We start from the raw sequence: 22,915 nt of genomic DNA on the forward strand, positions 1-22,915 counted from the left end.
CTTTTTAAAAAATGTTTTATTAACAAGATGTTTCAATCTATAGTTTTCCACAAAATAAACACTTGTAATGAACGAACACAACAACATTATGACTCTCGCACCTGCTCTCACACACCACATACACGTCATAGTAAGTCTTTGTCACAAGCCGGGGGTCTCTGCAGAAGGGGGAGGGGAGGGTTGAGGGGTCTTGCTTTCTCCGGCAGGTGGAAGAGATACAACTATGTATTTCTGCATTCCACTACTGCCCCCGGTGGTGGAACCACTAACAGCACTGTTCTGACCTCCTGACACTAGCTTCACAATGGGCTGGACCCCTGGGGGGCAGGGTGTGGATGGGGAGGAGGATGTGAGAACCTGAAAAAAATAAAATTACAAAAATGAGTAAAAAGCTACACTAAGTTGGTGAGAGGAGAGTGAAACCAAGAAAGCTACAAGAGGAGGAGACTGACGGGAAGCAAAATACCAGCAAGTGCGAATAATGGGGAAATGGGAGGAAGCTGAAGACAGAAAAAAAAAAAAAAAAAAGGCAGGATGGAGGCAGTCAGTGTAAAAACATGATGGCCAAGAGCTAAAATAAAATACAGAGTCAAGAAACAGTCTAGAGGCTGAGCAGAGCGAGCCACGGGAGGGGCCGAGAGGGGAGAGCAGAGCGAGCCACGGGAGGGGCCGAGAGGGGAGAGCAGAGCGAGCCACGGGAGGGGCCGAGAGGGGAGAGCAGAGCGAGCCACGGGAGGGGCCGAGAGGGGAGAGCAGAGCGAGCCACGGGAGGGGCCGAGAGGGGAGAGCAGAGCGAGCCACGGGAGGGGCCGAGAGGGGAGAGCAGAGCGAGCCACGGGAGGGGCCGAGAGGGGAGAGCAGAGCGAGCCACGGGAGGGGCCGAGAGGGGAGAGCAGAGCGAGCCACGGGAGGGGCCGAGAGGGGAGAGCAGAGCGAGCCACGGGAGGGGCCGAGAGGGGAGAGCAGAGCGAGCCACGGGAGGGGCCGAGAGGGGAGAGCAGAGCGAGCCACGGGAGGGGCCGAGAGGGGAGAGCAGAGCGAGCCACGGGAGGGGCCGAGAGGGGAGAGCAGAGCGAGCCACGGGAGGGGCCGAGAGGGGAGAGCAGAGCGAGCCACGGGAGGGGCCGAGAGGGGAGAGCAGAGCGAGCCACGGGAGGGGCCGAGAGGGGAGAGCAGAGCGAGCCACGGGAGGGGCCGAGAGGGGAGAGCAGAGCGAGCCACGGGAGGGGCCGAGAGGGGAGAGCAGAGCGAGCCACGGGAGGGGCCGAGAGGGGAGAGCAGAGCGAGCCACGGGAGGGGCCGAGAGGGGAGAGCAGAGCGAGCCACGGGAGGGGCCGAGAGGGGAGAGCAGAGCGAGCCACGGGAGGGGCCGAGAGGGGAGAGCAGAGCGAGCCACGGGAGGGGCCGAGAGGGGAGAGCAGAGCGAGCCACGGGAGGGGCCGAGAGGGGAGAGCAGAGCGAGCCACGGGAGGGGCCGAGAGGGGAGAGCAGAGCGAGCCACGGGAGGGGCCGAGAGGGGAGAGCAGAGCGAGCCACGGGAGGGGCCGAGAGGGGAGAGCAGAGCGAGCCACGGGAGGGGCCGAGAGGGGAGAGCAGAGCGAGCCACGGGAGGGGCCGAGAGGGGAGAGCAGAGCGAGCCACGGGAGGGGCCGAGAGGGGAGAGCAGAGCGAGCCACGGGAGGGGCCGAGAGGGGAGAGCAGAGCGAGCCACGGGAGGGGCCGAGAGGGGAGAGCAGAGCGAGCCACGGGAGGGGCCGAGAGGGGAGAGCAGAGCGAGCCACGGGAGGGGCCGAGAGGGGAGAGCAGAGCGAGCCACGGGAGGGGCCGAGAGGGGAGAGCAGAGCGAGCCACAGGAGGGGCCGAGAGGGGAGAGCAGAGCGAGCCACAGGAGGGGCCGAGAGGGGAGAGCAGAGCGAGCCACAGGAGGGGCCGAGAGGGGAGAGCAGAGCGAGCCACAGGAGGGGCCGAGAGGGGAGAGCAGAGCGAGCCACAGGAGGGGCCGAGAGGGGAGAGCAGAGCGAGCCACAGGAGGGGCCGAGAGGGGAGAGCAGAGCGAGCCACAGGAGGGGCCGAGAGGGGAGAGCAGAGCGAGCCACAGGAGGGGCCGAGAGGGGAAACCAGAGCGAGCCACAGGAGGGGCCGAGAGGGGAAACCAGAGCGAGCCACAGGAGGGGCCGAGAGGGGAAACCAGAGCGAGCCACAGGAGGGGCCGAGAGGGGAAACCAGAGCGAGCCACAGGAGGGGCCGAGAGGGGAAAACAGAGCGAGCCACAGGAGGGGCCGAGAGGGGAAAACAGAGCGAGCCACAGGAGGGGCCGAGAGGGGAAAACAGAGCGAGCCACAGGAGGGGCCGAGAGGGGAAAACAGAGCGAGACAGGGAAGAGAATGAGAGAGGGAAGAGGATGAGAGGGGAAATAGAGTGAGCCAAAGGAGGGGCTAAGTGGGAGAGAAATCAGAACCAAACAAGGGCTGAGAGGGGAAACAGAAAGTCAAAGGAGGGGCTGAGAAGATAAATAGAGCAAACCAAAGGAGGGGCTGAGAGGGTGAATAGACAGAACCAAACAAGGGCTGAGAGGGGAAACAGAGCGAACCAAAGAAGTGGATCATTAGAAAATCATAGCTAGTAAGGAGGGGAAATGAAGGAAGGCAAAGTGAGTTAAAGAGAGTGAAGAACGAAATGAGAGAGAACACTGAACGATCCTAAAATGATGAAAAGAAAGAGCGAGCCAGGGGAGCGAGCTAAGATGCAATGTCAGAGATATACAAAGGTTTAAAGGAGGGGCAGACAGAAATGACAGAACAGAAGGAGCTGAGAGGATGGAAAGTGCATACAATTCCTAAAAAACAATTACTAAATGTAAGGCGTGGAGCAGTAGGAGCACAATGAGCTAAAGGGAACCGGTCGTCAACTGAAGGGAGCATAAAGTGTAAGGCTCCATTCACACGTCCGCAACGTGTTTTGCGGATCCGTGGAGCCGCAAAACACGGAAAGCAGCAATGTGCGTTCCGCATTTTGCGGACCGCACATTGCCGGCACTAATAGAACATGTCTGTTCTTGTCCGCAATTGCGGACAAGAATAGTACATGTTCTAATTGTTTGCGGAACGGAAGTGCGGACCCGGAAGTGCTGCCCCATAGAAATGAGTGGGTCCGAAATTGCGGACGTGTGGATGGAGCCTAACTGTTACTCATGAGCTACTATTAGGTGGCAGCTGAGAACTTGTTCTAGTCATCGCAGCTCATGCCAGTGAAGAGTCATGGCTGCCTGCGAAGTGTCGTGAGTAATTCATGAGCTCTAGCTCTCTCTCCACCCACCAATGATAACGAAGGTGGGGCAGAGGGGGCTCATGAAGGACCGGGACTCCTCTGACATGGACTACTGTGATTTCACAGGGAGTTCTCATCAACCATCTAGTATGATGACAGGTTCCCTTTAAGGGACAGGAGATCATGGAAGTCAAAAGGAGGAGGAGAGGAATAAGCAAGATCTACAGTAAAACGGAGAAGTGTTTGAGCAGAGGAAAAACACAGCAAAGATTTTATGTAAAAGGTCAATACAGCAGTGAGGAGAGTCAACTACATGATGGAGAGATGTAGAAACAAAGATGAGACAATGTGGAGTTACCTGGGTCCCGCTGCTCCCGGCTGAAGACACCACAATGTACTTGGTGGGTGGTGGTGACGGCTGGGTGGGAGTTGCAGAACGTGCACTCACTAAGGTCTGTACTGGCAAAGTCAAGGACCCAGTCAAGGACCCAGGCACCTTAATTATTCCTGGTGGACGAGGGGATGGCGTGATGGAGCCGGAGGATGGCTGAGAGAGAGTGAGAGTAGGACGTGGCTGAGAGAAAGAGAAGACGAGACGGAGAGAGGAAGACGGGGATGAGAGGAAACACAAAAAAATACATCATTAGGGGTCAGAGTCCGTCGTAAACCTTCCCCGGGCTACATGTTCTTCCCAGGGAGATACTATATTGTAACATAAGTGTTACCTGGGTCACTGTCAGGGTGGTTCTGTTGACCTGTGGTCCTTGTAAGGTGCTCTGTGCCCTGGCCTTCATCACGTGAGAGCAGAGCGTAGGGCCCAAAAAACCATAATCTGTCCGGTATGCATCGGGAGTGTCCGGAGGAGAGCGAAGTTTCACCAGAACCGGGGCGGAGTGTTTCTGCAGGAAGATGAATTAGTCATGCAAAATGTACTGCAACACAGAGCATGAAATCAAGCAGAGGCCTGCCATGGTTTCTTCACCATTTATAAGTTGTTAAACAATTGCCGGTTCTCACCACAAGGCCTGTATGCACCTTACACCAAGATCGATAAAAGCCATCGATAGCTGGAAACAGATCGCCCCTAGTGGTGGCAACAGGCAACTGAGATGTGTACACATCTGCGTGTGAAGAAACACAGGAGCATCGGCAGTACTAAGTCAGAGCACCTAGAATTGTTGTATTTAAACTTGAAGTCGTTTCGCAAGTCATCCGACTGGTGTCTGCCACTTACAATGCAGTTCTAACACCTCACCCGAGGAACTTAAAGGATAACTGTCGTAACCGAGTATTGGATTGTGGTGATTAATATCTCCTTAGTGGCCCTTTTTAAAAACTTTTCACTGTGTATTCAATTACCCCTTAAAGGGTTTCTGTCATTCCATTAAACAGTTTTTTTTATTTTTTCTTTACTAATAATCCCTATAGTGCGATCTCATGATACATAAGCAAATGAATCATTTTGGTTCAGCAGAATTTGCTAAAAATCGATTTTTAAAATATGCTAATTACCTTGCTACAAGCAAGTAGGGCGGCTACTTGCTGGTAGCAGCCGCATCCTCCGATGGTAATGACGCCCCCTCGGCATTGTTAAAGATGTGTGAATTTTATTCTATGTTTTGTATATCTAGGACTGTAATGAGTTAAACTTTTTCTTTTCCAAGTGCCTCCCCCCCCACCCCTCTCTATGTTTCAAGGCTCGAGAGGAGAGAGAGGGGGGGGCAAAGGGCTGCGGGCAGTGTCTGATATCGCATCTTCTTGCAGGTGTCCCATAGAGTGTGGTGGAGATGCGTAAGCCAATCATATGGCTTGATGATATATATTATTCACTGCCTATAGAGAAGCACCTCTTTGAAGTGTCACATATGACGTATGCAGTATTATTGTTAGATTGTCCGCCATTAACAAATGGCGATGGTAACGAGATGTTTACATTAGTTCACATTCCAAAGTGGTACTCACTGCGCAGATGCAGGTGTATAATCTCCTCTCTCTTATCTCTTCTTCCTTTTTGACCAATGAAACAATGTTTAAGCCTCAGTGAGGACTGCCCTCTTCTGAAGATGTATAATACGGCTTACCTGATTTAAATAAAGTTAGAGATGGCTTTGACCAACGTCTGTGTCAGTGTTCAGTCTCTCAGCCACGCGTGGATATTAACCCCTGGGGGGGGGTACATTGATCCGGAACACCAGAGTATCTAAAATGCCCTAATTTAGGGTTGCTTTAACAGCATGCTGATTGACAGGGCCAGGGAAGGGAATCGTTCTCTGCTGGCGCTGTTAGAATTTGAAATCTCGCGCCTGCGCTGTACCTGTCTTCAATCGGCGCAGGCGCACTGAGAGGCGGCCGCTCTCTCGACCGCTCCATCCTCAATGCGCCTGCGTCGATGACGTCATCAAGTACACCCGGAAGAGATTTATTATTAATAATCGTTGGTGGTATAGTGTTAATAACTGTCATTTTTATAAAATTATTTTTTCCCATTTCGTTGGTGGTTTTTGTGGCAGCATGCTTATTATGTACATACTTACCTGATTCGAGCATCCAGCGACGTCACCAGACTCTCCGCCTCCTTCCAGCGATGCCGGCGTCTTCTCTTCCGGGTGTACTTGATGACATCATCGACGCAGGCGCATTGAGGATGGAGCGATCGAGCGAGCGGCCGCCTCTCAGTGCGCCTGCGCCGATTGAAGACAGGTACGGCGCAGGCGCGAGATTTCAAATTCTAACAGCGCCAGCAGAGAAGGATTCCCTTCCCTGGCCCTGTCAATCAGCATGCCGAGGGGGCGTCATTACCATCGGAGGATGCGGCTGCTACCAGCAAGTAGCCGCCCTACTTGCTGGTAGCAAGGTAATTAGCATATTTTAAAAATCGATTTTTAGCAAATTCTACTGAACCAAAATGATTAATTTGCTTATGTATCATGAGATCGCACTATAGGGAATATTAGTAAAGAAAAAAAAAATAAACGGTTTAATGGGGTGACAGAAACCCTTTAATTCCACATTTTTGTTCCCTGTACTGCCTACTTTTACCTCTGCTTAAAATAGGGTTGCTAGGCATGGTCCGTCCTTCATAGAAGGACGGAGGACGCTGCGTGCAAGGTCAGATTACTGACAGCCAGGGACTGTAGGTAAATGATAAAAGCCAGGTCCTCCCCAGCAGCTGATAACAGTGCCTGGGCTGTGTGCACTTCTCCCTGTCCCTGCGCTTGGCAGACGCTCCCTCACTCAGCAGAGCTGGACAATGCAGAGTTGGAGCAGCGCAGACCAGAGAAGGGAGATCTGCCATCTGCTCAGTGTAGAAATGAAAGCAACATGTGGTAAGAGGACCCCTTTTTGCTGCAGGAGATTAACCCTTTAGGGGGGAGGGCTCTGGTTACTGACATTTTGGGGGGCTATTGTTACTGGCTAGTGAGGGCAGGCGGGATTAGCCTCAGGGTGAGGGCAGTGGCGGCCATCTTAACTGAATAGTGAAATTGCAGTTTTATGCAGACTGGTTGCTAAGGGCTGAATCTTATTAAATATGGGGTAAGTCAGTCTAATAGTAACTGATTCTGGAATATCATGTTATTAGTAACTACATATATGAAAATTAGAGTCTAAATGTGACAGTTATCCTTTAAATCACACACCATATCTTCAGTCATGCACATGCAATCAACACCTTACCTCGGTGTCTGAAGCATGAGTCACCAGTACTTAGTATTCTCGTAAAAGCCGTTGTAATGAAGAAAGCCAGTCAGACGACTGGAGAAATGTCTTCAAGATAAAATACAAGTCCAGTTGCTCTGACTTATTAGTAGGATTTACCATGACCTAGATGAAGAAGAACCTTCACAGAGCAGTGTGGACATATAGTGTGCTCCTCGTACAGACACACACAGGCAGTATGCAAGAAATTACACATGAAGCAGTAAGTGGACATTACCACCAGGAGGCTCTGCACGTGGTCTGCTCCAATCTTATCAATGTTGGAGAGCACCGGCCCCTCCAGAATGTTGCGGAGTCTCTCCCCCTCCACTTGTAGGCGAGGAACAATCAGAGTTTTAATTACCTTAATGAAAAAAAAGAACAAGATTAAGTATGAATCAAACACGATGCCAGGAACCCCCAACTGTGTGATATCACCCCAAAACTCACATCAGGACCCAGCTCTGCCAGGCCAGCTATAGATCCGTATCGTGTGGTCCAAGGAGTGCGGTCATCAACCCAACTCTGTACTCAGGAGACAGCAAAAAGAGAAATGTCCAGAGTGAAGTAGAGTCAAAAAATAGTTATATTCTTGTACATAGGAGCAGTATTATAGTAGTTATATACTTGTACATAGGAGCAGTATTATAGTAGTTATATTTTTGTGCATAGGAGGCAGTATTATAGTAGTTATATTCTTGTACATAGGAGCAGTATTATAGTAGTTATATTCTTGTACATAGGAGCAGTATTATAGTAGTTATATTCTTGTACATAGGAGGCAGTATTATAGTAGTTATATTCTTGTACATAGGAGCAGTATTATAGTAGTTATATTCTTGTACATAGGAGCAGTATTATAGCAGTTATATTATTGTACATAGGAGCAGTATTATAGTAGTTATATTCTTGTACATAGGAGCAGTATTATAGTAGTTATATTCTTGTACATAGGAGCAGTATTATAGTAGTTATATTCATGTACATAGGAGGCAGTATTATAGTAGTTATATTCTTGTACATAGGAGGAGTATTATAGTAGTTATATTCTTGTACATAGGAGGCAGTATTATAGTAGTTATATTCTTGTACATAGGAGGCAGTATTATAGTAGTTATATTCTTGTACATAGGAGCAGTATTATAGTAGTTATATTCTTGTACATAGGAGCAGTATTATAGTAGTTATATTCTTGTACATAGGAGGCAGTATTATAGTAGTTATATTCTTATACATAGGAGGCAGTATTATAGTAGTTATATTCTTGTACATAGGAGGCAGTATTATAGTAGTTATATTCTTGTACATAGGAGCAGTATTATAGTAGTTATATTCTTGTAAATAGGAGCAGTATTATAGTAGTTATATTCTTGTACATAGGAGCAGTATTATAGTAGTTATATTCTTGTACATAGGAGGCAGTATTATAGTAGTTATATTCTTGTACATAGGAGGCAGTATTATAGTAGTTATATTCTTGTACATAGGAGCAGTATTATAGTAGTTATATTCTTGTACATAGGAGCAGTATTATAGTAGTTATATTCTTGTACATAGGAGCAGTATTATAGTAGTTATATTCTTGTACATAGGAGGCAGTATTATAGTAGTTATATTCTTATACATAGGAGGCAGTATTATAGTAGTTATATTCTTGTACATAGGAGGCAGTATTATAGTAGTTATATTCTTGTACATAGGAGCAGTATTATAGTAGTTATATTCTTGTAAATAGGAGCAGTATTATAGTAGTTATATTCTTGTACATAGGAGCAGTATTATAGTAGTTATATTCTTGTACATAGGAGGCAGTATTATAGTAGTTATATTCTTGTACATAGGAGGCAGTATTATAGTAGTTATATTCTTGTACATTGGAGCAGTATTATAGTAGTTATATTCTTGTACATAGGAGCAGTATTATAGTAGTTATATTCTTGTACATAGGAGGCAGTATTATAGTAGTTATATCATGCACACGACCGTGGTGTGTTTTGTGGAACGGCATGGACAGCCTTCAATATAAATGCAAAGACAGGTTATATTTTTTTTGTGGACCACAAAACGGAGCAACGGATGCGGACAGCACACGGAGTGCCGTCCGCATCTTTTGCGGTCCCATTGAAGTGAATTGGTCCGCATCAGAGCCGCCTAAACTGCAGCTCGGATGCGGACCCAAACAACGGCCGTGTGCATGAGGCCTTAGGAGATGAAAAAGTCCTGAAAAGATGCACACTGTATAACAGATTATGAAGCACAGTGTATCTTAGCCTACATGTATGAATTATTAGCTTTATATCTATGATTCTCTCACCTTGGTGAATGTCTTGGTTATTCGTGATTGGATATTGTTGGTAGTTGTGCTGAAGTTCTTGCAGATCTGCGCTATGAGCCGGGCAGCAAAGTCTCTTAGAGCCCAGTGATTGTCCACATCCGGCCGGAGACAGAGCTGCCGACTGACGATACAGGTCATGACTGCCGGTATCAGCTCGTGTAGCTACCAGAGAGGGAATTTATGATCTGTATATTACATAGCTCATGCAAGACACAGGATGGACAAAACGTCATAGGTGACTCTCCACACTTACGTATTTCTCTAGGTAGAGGGTGGGGTTGTCCATGAGAGCCTTCACCATCCTCATGAGATAAATGAGCAGGGCCAGGTTATTCTGGACAACATTGACGCGTACCTGAGCGGGAGACAGAAGCAGCGTATAATCACGACCGTTGTACTGGTGTCAGGAAGCACTAGGGTTGCGCGATATACCGGTATCCACTATATACCGCGATATTAAAAAGCGGCGATATGGCGATATCACCGTTTCCGAAAAACCGCGGTATTTAATGACGTCATAGGAGTGGTCGCATGTGTGCTGATCTATTTCAAAAATGTCCGATTCCACCTGCTTATGTTCCCCGGTCACTGGCCTCTGCCTCCTGCATTACCACTCGCACGCGGAGGGCTGAGCCCGGCTGCAGGGACGAGCAGACTTCTTTATTTATTTTTCTTCACTTTATTTAAACCTGTGATGACAACGTTACCAAGACTTTGTACAAACATTAAAGAGGACCTTTCATGGGTCCAAAGAATATGAACTCCGTACGTCCGCTGTGGCCCCCGGTAATTTCTCAACATTCGGTGCAAGTGGGAGGAGACGCCAGTGTCTCTCCGTCTCCCTGACAGCAGCGCTGTCCAATCACAGCGCAGAGCTCAGAGCCAGGGAGAAAAAAAAACTCCCTGGCTCTGCGCTGTGATTGGACAGCACTGCTGTCAGGGAGAAGGGAAGACACTGGCGTCTCCACCTACTTTCACCGAATGTTGAGAAATTACCGGGGGCCACAGCGGACGAACGGAGCGGCGCCCAGGAATAATAGTAAGTGCACTTAGATCCCTGCAGCCTGCTACTAAAGGTCATATTCTTTGGACCCATGAAAGGTCCTCTTTAATATGTGTCTTCACTCCAGTGTCCACCTGTGATGTGATCCGCATATAAATAGAGAGGTCGCTGTGTACATACATGACGTGTGTATATCGTGTGTACTGGGCTCCGGTAGACGGATAGTTTACATTGATGGTGTTTTCTGTGTTTTCATCTGCGTCGCCCTTTGTGACGGACAGCCCACTACTGACTGCTAGCATAACCCCTGACTATGTCACTGCTCCTTCAGGTAATGACTGCAGTCACTGTCCATGGTCCATAGGATTTTACCCCAGTTAGATGGATCGTAAGAGGCGTCCCTACACTACCACACACCGCCCCATACAGTATAACGTCTCCTTGTGGCTGCCCCCATACAGTATAACGTCTCCTTGTGGCTGCCCCCCATACAGTATAACGTCTCCTTGTGGCTGCCCCCATACAGTATAACGTCTCCTTGTGGCTGCCCCCATACAGTATAACGTCTCCTTGTAGCTGCCTCCATACAGTATAACGTCTCCTTGTGGCCCCCATACAGTATAATGTCTCCTTGTAGCTGCCTCCATACAGTATAACGTCTCCTTGTGGCTGCCCCCATACAGTATAACGTCTCCTTGTGGCTGCCCCCATACAGTATAACGTCTCCTTGTGGCTGCCCCCATACAGTATAACGTCTCCTTGTGGCTGCCCCCATACAGTGTAACGTCTCCTTGTAGCTGCCTCCATACAGTATAACGTCTCCTTGTGGCTGCCCCCATACAGTGTAACGTCTCCTTGTGGCTGCCCCCATACAGTATAACGTCTCCTTGTGGCTGCCCCCATACAGTATAACGTCTCCTTGTGGCCCCCATACAGTATAACGTCTCCTTGTGGCCCCCATACAGTATAACGTCTCCTTGTGGCTGCCCCCATACAGTATAATGTCTCCTTGTGGCTGCCCCCATACAGTATAACGTCTCCTTGTGGCTGCCCCATACAGTATAACGTCTCCTTGTGGCTGCCCCCATACAGTATAACGTCTCCTTGTGGCTGACCCCATACAGTAAAACGTCTCCTTGTGGCTGCCCCCATACAGTATAACATCTCCTTGTGGCTGCCCCATACAGTGTAACGTCTCCTTGTGGCTGCCCCATACAGTATAACGTCTCCTTGTGGCTGCCCCCATACAGTATAACGTCTCCTTGTGGCTGCCCCCATACAGTATAACGTCTCCTTGTGGCTGACCCCATACAGTAAAACGTCTCCTTGTGGCTGCCCCCATACAGTATAACATCTCCTTGTAGCTGCCCCCATACAGTATAACATCTCCTTGTAGCTGCCCCCATACAGTATAATGTCTCCTTGTGGCTGCCCCCATACAGTATAACGTCTCCTTGTAGCTGCCCCCATACAGTATAACGGCTCCTTGTGGCTGCCCCCATACAGTATAATGTCTCCTTGTGGCTGCCCCCATACAGTATAACGTCTCCTTGTAGCTGCCCCCATACAGTATAACGTCTCCTTGTGGCTGCCCCCATACAGAATAACGTCTCCTTGTGGCTGCCCCCATACGGTGTAACGTCTCCTTGTGGCTGCCCCCATACAGTATAACGTCTCCTTGTGGCTGCCCCCATACAGTGTAATGTCTCCTTGTAGCTGCCTCCATACAGTATAACGGCTCCTTTGGCTGCCCCCATACAGTATAACGTCTCCTTGTGGCTGCCCCCATACGGTGTAACGTCTCCTTGTGGCTGCCTCCATACAGTATAACGTCTCCTTGTGGCTGCCCCCATACAGTGTAATGTCTCCTTGTAGCTGCCTCCATACAGTATAACGGCTCCTTTGGCTGCCCCCATACAGAATAACGTCTCCTTGTGGCTGCCCCCATACGGTGTAACGTCTCCTTGTGGCTGCCCCCATACAGAATAACGTCTCCTTGTGGCTGCCCCCATACGGTGTAACGTCTCCTTGTGGCCCCCATACAGTATAACGTCTCCTTGTGGCTGCCCCCATACAGTGTAACGTCTCCTTGTGGCTGCCTCCATACAGTGTAACGTCTCCTTGTGGCTGCCTCCATACAGTGTAACGTCTCCTTGTAGCTGCCTCCATACAGTGTAACGTTTCCTTGTGGCTGCCCCCATACAGAATAACGTCTCCTTGTGGCTGCCCCCATACAGTATAACGTCTCCTTGTGGCTGCCCCCATACAGTATAACGTCTCCTTTTGGCCCCAAGTGTTTTTTTTCTACTAAATGGGTATTTCTTAATATCGTTATCGTGGGAATATTTTTGATATCGCCCAACCCTAGGAAGCACCGACCCGGCCGTCCAAATCTGACACAATCTGTGATGGAGGCTCCACTGCAGATGTGAACAGAGCCTGAATCATCGCTGTAATCAGTCTGAACTGCCTAATGAAGAATTTCTTCCAGGCATCGCATAGAGATTCCTATTTTCAAAATATCTGCTTGCTGTCAGTGAATGGAAAAAATCCTCAAAGAGCAGAACAGACTGGATTTCAGACTCATACACTGAACCAACTAGCTGGACGGGAAAGAATTATCAAGACTCGTAATAAACCTTGAGCTGTCAGAGGTATTGGGTGTGTGCAGGTTTTCAACCACTGGATATAAATACGAATGCTTCATTCACTGACAGAAAGAAAGGATCTTGAAAATGGAGAGGAACTGAAACACCAACTACAGTATATCTGAAAGTAGCAGAAGGCAGATGGAGCTAAAGATATGAGAGGTAATGCCCCATTTTGCTAAACCCTATCCGTTAAAGGCAATGTCTGCATCTAGACCACCTCTTAGCACTTAAAGGGATGGGGGGTTCTACTAACCACGGGTTAAGGGGATAAGTGCCTGATCACTGAGATCCCCAGCAGTCACAGGAACCGAGTTCCTGGAGTCCTCCATGTGAATGTGATGCACATGTGTGAACACTGCTCCATGGACTTCTGCGGGACGGCCAGGTACAGCGCTCTGCTGTCTCTGGCAGCCCCATGTAAGTAAATCAAGCAACGGTTACACATGTGCACCACCGCTCCACTCACACAAAGGACTCCTGGAGCTGCATTCTTGGGGCCTAGGCCGCCAGACCGCCACCAATCAGGTACCTGTGGATAGTGGGAAAATCCCTTTGAGAACTTCAACTTCACAAGTAGACTGCCATGGCATGGACATCCATGTTCAGACCTGACAATGCCCCAAAATAGGTAATACTCACCCCTTCTGAAATGAAGGTGCTAAACCGTGGCAGCATCTGATACAGGCCGGGGTCGGTGGCAATGCTCTGCAGGGCTTCCTACAGAAGAACCATTAATGTGGTGATGTAACAAGACGCCGTATACATATACGAGCTGAGGCGTCACTGGAGGTCTACGTACCGCTCTTTTGGCTTCACAGGAGCCGACACAAGCCTCCGTGATCTCCTTGTAGTACAGCTGCTGCTCCACAGATAGCTCGTGGATGCTGCGGGGCTTCAGCTTCAGAGGAGCACCTTCTAGTATGGAGGTCTTCTTATCCTTTCCTAGAGGGCACAGAGACACATGCGCCATGTCAATGACTAGGCATATTAACACAAGGGATTACACGTGCCCCGGGAGGACGCTCACCTTTACCATCCATAGCACCAGCCCCCTGGCCTTTCCCTTTCAGGCCTCCCACTTCCTCCTGCCCTGGCTTCGCAGCCTTCAGGGGCTCGGTGGCCTCAATCTTCTGCTGCTCCTTAGGAACTGGAGATACGGAGATACAATTCAGTGATGTAATAAATCAAAAGGAGACGTGAGAGAGCAAAATATAAGAAAGGAGGGAGATACGGACGGAGGATGCGATAGCTCACCTGGTGGAGGGTTCTCCTGGATGGCCGGCTGCACTCCTTCTATACTCAGCCAGTGAGCTACAAGATACCAACGGGTGTGAATAAGACCATGTAGGCAGCGGAGAATGTTACCATAACAGATCTACCAACACTGGGGGATACAATTACATAAAACCTCCTCAAAGTGCCAGGGGGTTGAAAGGTGAGGACATCTCACAGAGGATGACTGGATCTTCACCTTGAACTCCATGTCATGTTGGGAGCCGTTTGTGCAGTGTGGCAGTGTGTTACTCTGCTGAAAGAGGCCACTGCTGTCATGACGAGGGGCACTTGCCTATACAGTAGTTAGGTAGGTGGTCCATGTCACTTCCACATGATGACAGGACCCAAGGTTTCCCACCAAAGCATTGTCACGAGCATCACACTGCCTGCACCAAGCCTGGACCCATATCTTCCCCAGGTAATTGACACACACGATGTTAACATGATTTATCAGACCAGGCCTCATTCTTCCATGGTCCAGTTCTGATACAGGGGTCAGCATGGGCATTCTGACAGGTCTGTAACTACTGGAGCTTTGGGCACCCATAACCCTGTCACCCCTCTGTGGACCAGCGAGAGGTTCTGACCCAGCTGCTCAGACATCACAATTTGACTTGTACCTCAGATCCTTAGGCTTCCTCAGTTTTTCTGCTTCCAACTAATCCACTCAAAGACTCATCATTTGCTGCCTAATATCTCCCCCACCCCTGGACAGCCGCCCTAAAGGAGTTATCCGATCCTATAAAATGTCCCCTCGCAATGAATATACTTGCCTTGCTCTCCGCGCTGTTCCTGGTCCCTGCACGGCCGCAGCTGCTTCTCCCCATGCGCGGATGAAAACATCCGGTGTCAGGGTTGAGCAGTCAATGGCAGGCGGGGACGACCCTCTCTAGTGTCACCCGCGATGCTAGGGAGGCTCGTCCCCATCTGCCATTGGCTGCTCCCCCCTCCCCCGACACCAGATGTTTTCATTCGTGCACAGGGAGAAGCTGCAGCGGCGGTGCGGGGACCAGGAGCAGCACAGGGAGTGGGGTGAGAGGGGCAAGTATATTCAATGTGAGGGGCCCAGCACATGGGGGGCACCTGTTTATAGGATTGGATAACCCCTTAAATGTTCGGGTGTACAGGGACAACATTTCTACTAGGTGCAGTCTACCAGGAGGTGTAACTTCTCCAGCTTGTGACAAGCGATTGCGAGCTCCCACCCTCCAGCCGAGATTGTCACCAGGATTCACTAGTCTTCAGGTCACTCACCTTTCAAGGAGACATCAAGGGGCACACGGGGTAGAGGGGTGCTTATTATATCACACAGGTCGACCTCTTTCTCCTCGTAGAAGTGCAGCTCGCGTCCTCCTCCGCTGGCGTAGCGGAAAGGCAGGTACTCCTTGGCGTGGAATCCATATATCGGCTGTGGGAGATGAGGAGATACAGCGCTATTTACTACAGGTATCTGAAGGAGACTGTGAAGTAGCCGTCTACAGTACTCTGCCGGGACTGGGGGGGGCGGAACATGCACAAGACGTGCCCCAACCTCCTTACCTCTACGTTCTTCAGTTTGAGTGCGGAATCAATGTCGCTGGGGTTCAGCTTCTGTCTCTTGCCAACATGCATGAACTTCATGGCATCCTGGAGGGAAGAGGAAATCAGTGACAGGATATGAAAGGTGGGGCGCAGCCGGCAAAGGAGGAAGGACGACCACCAGAGCAGAGGAGGACGCAGGAGAAGTGCCGCGCAATAGTAGCGGGGGACAGCAGGAGAAGTGCCGCGCAATAGTAGCGGGGGACAGCAGGAGAAGTGCCGCGCAATAGTAGCGGGGGACAGCAGGAGAAGTGCCGCGCAATAGTAGCGGGGGACAGCAGGAGAAGTGCCGCGCAATAGTAGCGGGGGACAGCAGGAGAAGGGCCGCGCAATAGTAGCGGGGGACAGCAGGAGAAGTGCCGCGCAATAGTAGCGGGGGACAGCAGGAGAAGTGCCGCGCAATAGTAGCGGGGGACAGCAGGAGAAGTGCCGCTCAATAGTAGCGGGGGACAGCAGGAGAAGTGCCGCGCAATAGTAGCGGGGGACAGCAGGAGAAGTGCCGCGCAATAGTAGCGGGGGACAGCAGGAGAAGTGCCGCGCAATAGTAGCGGGGGACAGCAGGAGAAGTGCTGCGCAATAGTAGCGGGGTATAAAAGGAGCGCCGCCCCCTACTACCGGGGGATAAGAAGAGCGCCGCCCCCTACTACCGGGGGATAAGAAGAGCGCCGCCCCCTACTACCGGGGGATAAGAAGAGCGCCGCCCCCTACTACCGGGGGATAAGAAGAGCGCCGCCCCCTACTACCGGGGGATAAGAAGAGCGCCGCCCCCTACTACCGGGGGATAAGAAGAGCGCCGCCCCCTACTACCGGGGGATAAGAGGAGCGCCGCCCCCTACTACCGGGGGATAAGAAGAGCGCCGCCCCCTACTACCGGGGGATAAGAAGAGCGCCGCCCCCTACTACCGGGGGATAAGAGGAGCGCCGCCCCCTACTACCGGGGGATAAGAGGAGCGCCGCCCCCTACTACCGGGGGATAAGGGGAGCGCCGCCCCCTACTACCGGGAGATAAGAAGAGCGCCGCCCCCTACTACCGGGAGATAAGAAGAGCGCCGCCCCCTACTACCGGGGGATAAGAGGAGCGCCGCCCCCTACTACCGGGAGATAAGAGGAGCGCCGCCCCCTACTACCTGGGAAATAGGAGGAGCGACGCCCCCTACTACCTGGGAAATAGGAGGAGCGCAATGCTTTGGATGACCTCTGACCTGGAAGACTTCCTTGATCCTGAAGCTGACTTCCTGTGTAAGCAGCTGGCAGGTTTCCTCGGTTATCTGGGACACTCCTATGGACTCTGCGATCACTTTCATGGACTCGCTGGGAAGGACGGCGTTCCCAATCTTCCTCACCTCCGCCATGGCAGGAGAGCGCGTCAGGAGAGCCTGGCGGGATGAAGCGGACAGACATTAGGACGCTGATCACCTTCCTTTCTATAATGTGATGTCAGGGAGGGCCCTCCTCACAGACCACAGCTGCTGCAGAACTTCATACCAGTGACAGACCTTCGCCACTCCAGCTGCTGTGAAACTACAACTCCCAGCATGCACACCTGCTTGGCTCTTCTTGTTACTCCCATACAAGTGAAAGGAGGATTCTGGGAGTTGTAGTTTCAGAACAGCTGCTGTGCCGGAGGTTACTTATCCCTGTTCTACTACTTCTTTTAAAAAAAACGAGGTTCTGCAGCAGCTGCAGTTTATAAGTAATAGTTTCCGTCCATACATGCATATTCGCCCCTCCCCCATTATAAGCAGCACACTTATTATAATACAGTATTACAGCTCTGCAGCACTCACCGCCGCTCTCCTGTACGGTCCCCTTAACTCCTTCCGGTTCCAAGGGTAAACTTCCGGCTGTCTCCAGCTCAGTGATATCCTGGCAGGACGGTACACGAACGCGAGGTAAGTACAGCCTAGGAGCTATGAAGAAAGATTAGACAATTCTTCGGGGCATGGCAGGATCAAAAAACATTGTAATAATCTGTTCTCAGCCGCGTCACTCAAACTCTGGTTTGGAGCATTGACGATGTCAGTATGTATCTGCCAGGACCTGCGAGCCAGAGCTCTGCGCATGCGCAGGCGAAGAGCTGAATTGCCGCATGCGCAGACAATGATTCATGGTTTCTCATTTGTGCGTCCCCCCTTTTTTTTCTTCTAATAATTAGATACATTTTACATTATTTCTCTAGGCTGTGTATACAGACATTCAGCCGTTCTGCGTCGGGTGTAGAATTAGCTATTAGTCTGGATAGAGCTGCCGTGGAGGGTTATGGGAGTTGTAGTTCCGCAGCTGTTTGAACACGCCCCCTGTGTCCTGTTATTGGCTGAGAGAGGGATTGTAGTGTGATGGACGGGTGTCTGCCCCAATCAGAAGGTAGAGGCGCGGTCAGGCTGGAGCTATAAAAGGATGGAGCAGCGGCAGGATGGAGGTGAGACGCGCGGGAAGGCTTATGGTTTAGATTTATAGCAAATTTAAAGGGGTCCTGATCAGCCCCTTTTAGGCCTTATTTTTTTATGTGCAGGGATAAGCGTGCTAGTGCCACTGGTGGCCCCGAATAGTGGTGGATTCATCATAACATTTAAAGGGATTCTCCAGCTAAATCTATATGCTCAGAAATCGCCTGTGTCCGGTGTTATGACGTCCCCAAGGGCTATCAGTAGGCCTGGGGACGCCCCTGTGTATGGAACGGGATAACTATTAGATCAGTGGGGGTCCTACGGCTGGGAGCCACACCGATCACGAGAATCGGGACCCCCCTGGAATGAGCGGAGCAACCGGTCACACGTGCGCATGGCTGCTCCATTCATTTCTATGGGAGTTCCAGGGATCGCCGAGGGGTCACAGGGCCCCCATTCTCAAGATCCGTGGGGGTCTCTAATGGATCTAATAGTTATCCCCTGTCCTTGAAACAACCAGAATACCCCTTTAACTTTCGTTCAGGATCAGTTTCTTCCAGTGGCGTACACACAATCCATGGGGCCCCGGTGCAAAACTGATCTATGGGGGCCCCCCACTACCCCCCCACTACCTCCCCTACCAGTGCTGTAACTATAGTGTTATGGGCCACAGTGCAAACATTTATTACAAAGAAGCGGCAGATTTTCTTACTAAGGGCTCTTTCCGTGCGGCTAATCCGCTGCGTGACTGAGGGCCAAGCCCCGCTCCGGACAGCAGAGACACGGAGCGGTGACATGATTGACTACAAAATCACGGTGACAACTTTATCTCTCTGTGATTTTGTAGTAAAAAGATCAGAGTATTACCAGTCCTGTTACTGCTCCGTGTCTCTGCTGTCCGGAGCGGGGCTCGGCTCTGTCACGCAGCCGATTACCCGCACGGCATCCGCTCGTGTTAAAGAGCCCTAAGCCCAATGCATGTCTACACTCACCCAGTCCTAATACAACCTGGTCCTACCTCTTCCAGGGTGTCGCTGGCGTCGGCGTGATGTCCGCTGGATCCAGAACAAGGTCCCTGTGGTGAGAAAAAAAGAATAATCATATAAGGAAGGGATGGTGACTGCCCCTGTGAAATCACCAGCAGGGGGCGCTGTGCTGGCCTGGAAGACTGAGCCATGCCAATGTATAGCAGGGTAATCTAGGACATTTCCCCTAAGTGCAACCACTGCAACAGTACTAATGCCCACCTTGTGGCCCCTCACAGTAGTTATGCCCACCTTTGTTCCTGTCACAGTAGTTATGCCCAGATATGTGCCCCCTCATAGTAGTTGTGCCAAATATGTGTCCCCTTATAGTAGTTATGCCCAGATTCTGTGTCCCCTCATAGTAGTAATGCCAGATTCTGTGTCCCCTCATAGTCGTAATGCCAGATTATGTGCCCCCTCACAGTAGTAATGCCAGATTATGTGCCCCCTCACAGTAGTAATGCCAGATTATGTGCCCCCTCACAGTAGTAATGCCAGATTATGTGCCCCCTCACAGTAGTAATGCCAGATTATGTGCCCCTTCACAGTATTTATGCCCAGTTATATGCCCCCTCAAAGTAGATATGCCCAGATATGTGCCCCCTCAGAGTGGTTATGCCAGATTATGTGCCCCTCACATTAGATATGCCCACATAGGTGCCCCTCACAGTGGTTATGCCTTCATATGTGCCCCGCCCCCAGTCTGCAGCGTTAGAAAAAAAGAAGAAAAAAAACACATACTTACCTTCTACTCTGATGACAGGAGGCAGATTCCCGGGCTTTCAGGTCTCCTCCCACAGCCAGCAGCGCGATGTGGGGCCAGCAGGGGGAGCTCCTGAGCTCTGAAGATCAGTGAAGCAGAGAGCAGAGAGCAGAGAGGTTTCCCTGCTTCACTATGGAAAGGGAACTGCCTGGCCGGGTGTGAGTGAGTGCGCGCTCCCCCCCCCCCCCCCCTTATATTATACATGTGATGGAGGCATGGAGCGCTCTGATGGGGCCCGAAATTGGCACTGTACTTCATGCCGGGCCCCATCAGAGCGCTCCATTACATGTGAGTACAGCGGGGCCCCTGCCAGCAGCCTGGGGGGGGGGGGTCCACAGGCTGCCGGGCCCAGTCGCAACAGCGACCCCTGTATGTACGCCAGTGCCAACAACCTTCTTTCTGCATTGAAGGCAAAGTCTCTTACCACTGAGCTATAGAGCTATAGAGCTCACTGCTAGGAGATTTTCTATGGCTAAAACCTTGACCAGTATTTTTCCTATGTATTCAGATGTACAATGCACTGGAATCTACAGATATCTCTATACACCCCAGGACATTGTTAAATTACAATAATCACACCGCTGTCCATTAGGCCTCCTGCACACGAACATGTGCGCTCCGTGGTTGTATTGCGGACCCGCAATACACGGGCGCCGTTCCGTGGGAATTCTGCATGGAATGTATAGAAAATAAAAACTCCTTTACAATGTCCTGGTATATATATATATAGAGATATCTGTAGAGTCCAGTACATTGTATATGTACATACACAATACATGGGGAGGATACTACTGAAGTTTTGAGCCGTAGAAAACCTTCCGTTGCTAGCGTTGAGCTCTGTGGCTCAGGGGTTAGAGTCTTTGTTGTGAGGTTTAATTCTTGGGAGAGACAACTTTAAAATAGAGATTTAATAAATGTTAAACACACAGCATGGAAAAAAGTAAGTTTTATTTAAAATATATATATATATATGTGACCAATAGTGGCAAATAAGACGCGCCCACTGTTATCTTGTCCATCATTTTTTGTTGGGAAAGGTGGCAACCCTACTGGTTACTAGGAATGTGCCGCCTGACAACCAGGTATCCGAAACTGGACTCCGTCAGTGCGATTAATCAGGAGGGGGGGGGGGCAGTAATACTTGTAACGTCGACCAATACCCTCTTTCTGCTCCCCAGTACGTGACGTCTCCGCTCTCTACTCACGACATTCCTGGCACCCCTCATTCCGTTCACATCCTGCTGGAAGGTTACTGCAGGGACGTGGGTGCCGATCGTTTCCAGGCGGATGGCTCTGTCACCCTCATCCACGGCCCTCTGACCGTACTGGTGGACACTGCCGGCCCTTGGTCCCGGGATTTCATCCTTGATTCCTTGAGGAGCCGCAGGGTCTCCCCAGAGGACGTGACGCATGTGATTTGCACGCACGGACACTCCGATCACGCGGGCAACCTGAATCTGTTCTGCAACGCTGAGATCCTGGTGTCTTATGATCTGTGGCGTGACGGGTCCTATGTGTCCCACAACTTTCGGGGTGGAGAACCCTACTTCTTACCTGGGGGAGAAGGCTTGAAGGTCATTCCAACCCCAGGTCACACAGGAAGTGACATCACTCTCCTGGTCCCTGGGACAACGCTTGGCATGGTGGCGGTTGCCGGGGACGTTTTTGAAAGAGAAGGCGATGAGGACAGTTGGAGGGAACTTAGCGAAAACCCAGAAATTCAGGAGAAGAGTCGAAGCACCGTTTTGAGGTTGGCAGATGTTATTGTGCCAGGACATGGTCCTCCGTTCAGGGTCATCCGCGCTGGCCAGGAACCTGAGACATCGTGAACATCATCAGTCTGTGTGGGATTAGAATTGCTTTCAGTGAAGTTCCTTTAATCCAGAAGAAGGTGCAGATCGAGGGTCACCGAGGTTCTCTGCCCTTATCATAAGGTTTTATCTGCTTTTTTTTTTTTTTTTTTTTTTTTTTTTATATAACTATCCAATAATCTAGAATATTTCATACCCTGGCATCTTTCAGGTCCCACACATGCTGGATAAAAGGAATTTTACTGTATTGTACAACCTCTGCGCTACATAGTCACATTTTATGTAGTGGTTAAGACCCAAAAATGGCCACCTAGTTGTGTGGAGATACAGCTCCTGATCTCATATTATTACAAAACTGGTGTGAAACCTGTCAATGTGCCGAGAACCAGTGACATCATCGAGGTGCTAACAACACTGGACCCTTAAAGGACATCTGTCAGCAGATGTGTCCCTCTGACACCGGCAGACCCGTCACATGGGCACTTGGCAGCTGAAGGCATCTGTGTTGGTCCCATGTTCCTATGTGCCCGCATTGCTGAGAAAAGTAATGTTTTATTATATGCAAATGAGCCTCTAGGAGCAATGGGGGCGTTACTGTTACTCCTAGGGGCTCGGCTCTCTCTGCAACTGTCACGCCCCATGAACTTAATTGACAGGAGCAGGCATGATGACGTTTACCCTGCCTGGTCCTGTCAAGGCAGAGAGGACGCGGCAGTTGCAGAGTAAGCAGAGTCTCTAGGTGTATCGACAGCGCCCCGGTTGCTCCTAAAGGGAGTTTGGAGGTGATGGGTCCTTATATTTTATTGATTATGGTGATGGGGTCAATTATTTTTATTATTGTGTCAGATTATGGTGAACATTATAGGATTTATATCCCTCATGTACTGCGTGTGTGTCTTTTATGTTACCCTCTCCACCACCCTAGACCACGAGAGTACTAGGTGTTAACACTTCTCCTATCTTAGACCACCAGGATACTAGGTATTAATACCTCCACTACCCTAGACCACCAGGATACTAGGTATTAATACCTAGTATCCTGGTGGTCTAGGGTAGTGGAGGTATTAATACCTAGTATCCTGGTGGTCTAGGGTAGTGGAGGTATTAATACCTAGTATCCTGGT

General features: G+C 50.4%; 2 protein-coding genes across 2 annotated transcripts; one reads left to right on the top strand and one right to left on the bottom strand.

Annotated features, from left to right (window-relative positions):
* TAF6 (TATA-box binding protein associated factor 6) lies at window positions 1–17,832 on the bottom strand. The gene is made up of 15 exons (XM_040415155.1): window positions 17,593–17,832; window positions 17,008–17,181; window positions 15,767–15,853; window positions 15,482–15,635; window positions 14,207–14,263; window positions 13,980–14,099; window positions 13,752–13,894; window positions 13,592–13,669; window positions 9,552–9,653; window positions 9,278–9,460; window positions 7,414–7,488; window positions 7,202–7,327; window positions 3,993–4,166; window positions 3,626–3,841; window positions 1–357 (listed from the first exon to the last, which is right to left on the bottom strand). Exons 2-15 carry the CDS (start codon window positions 17,155–17,157, stop codon window positions 142–144), a joined length of 1,881 nt encoding a protein of 626 aa, XP_040271089.1. The 5' UTR covers window positions 17,158–17,181; window positions 17,593–17,832; the 3' UTR covers window positions 1–141.
* A 369-nt stretch (window positions 17,833–18,201) lies between these two features.
* MBLAC1 (metallo-beta-lactamase domain containing 1) lies at window positions 18,202–22,376 on the top strand. Its single transcript, XM_040415156.1, has 2 exons — window positions 18,202–18,224; window positions 21,159–22,376. Exons 1-2 carry the CDS (start codon window positions 18,219–18,221, stop codon window positions 21,807–21,809), a joined length of 657 nt encoding a protein of 218 aa, XP_040271090.1. The 5' UTR covers window positions 18,202–18,218; the 3' UTR covers window positions 21,810–22,376.
* Window positions 22,377–22,915: the final 539 nt, after the last annotated feature.

The sequence above is a fragment of the Bufo bufo genome, chromosome 1 (genome assembly GCF_905171765.1).
Source record: "Bufo bufo chromosome 1, aBufBuf1.1, whole genome shotgun sequence".
Lineage (NCBI taxonomy): Eukaryota > Metazoa > Chordata > Amphibia > Anura > Bufonidae > Bufo > Bufo bufo.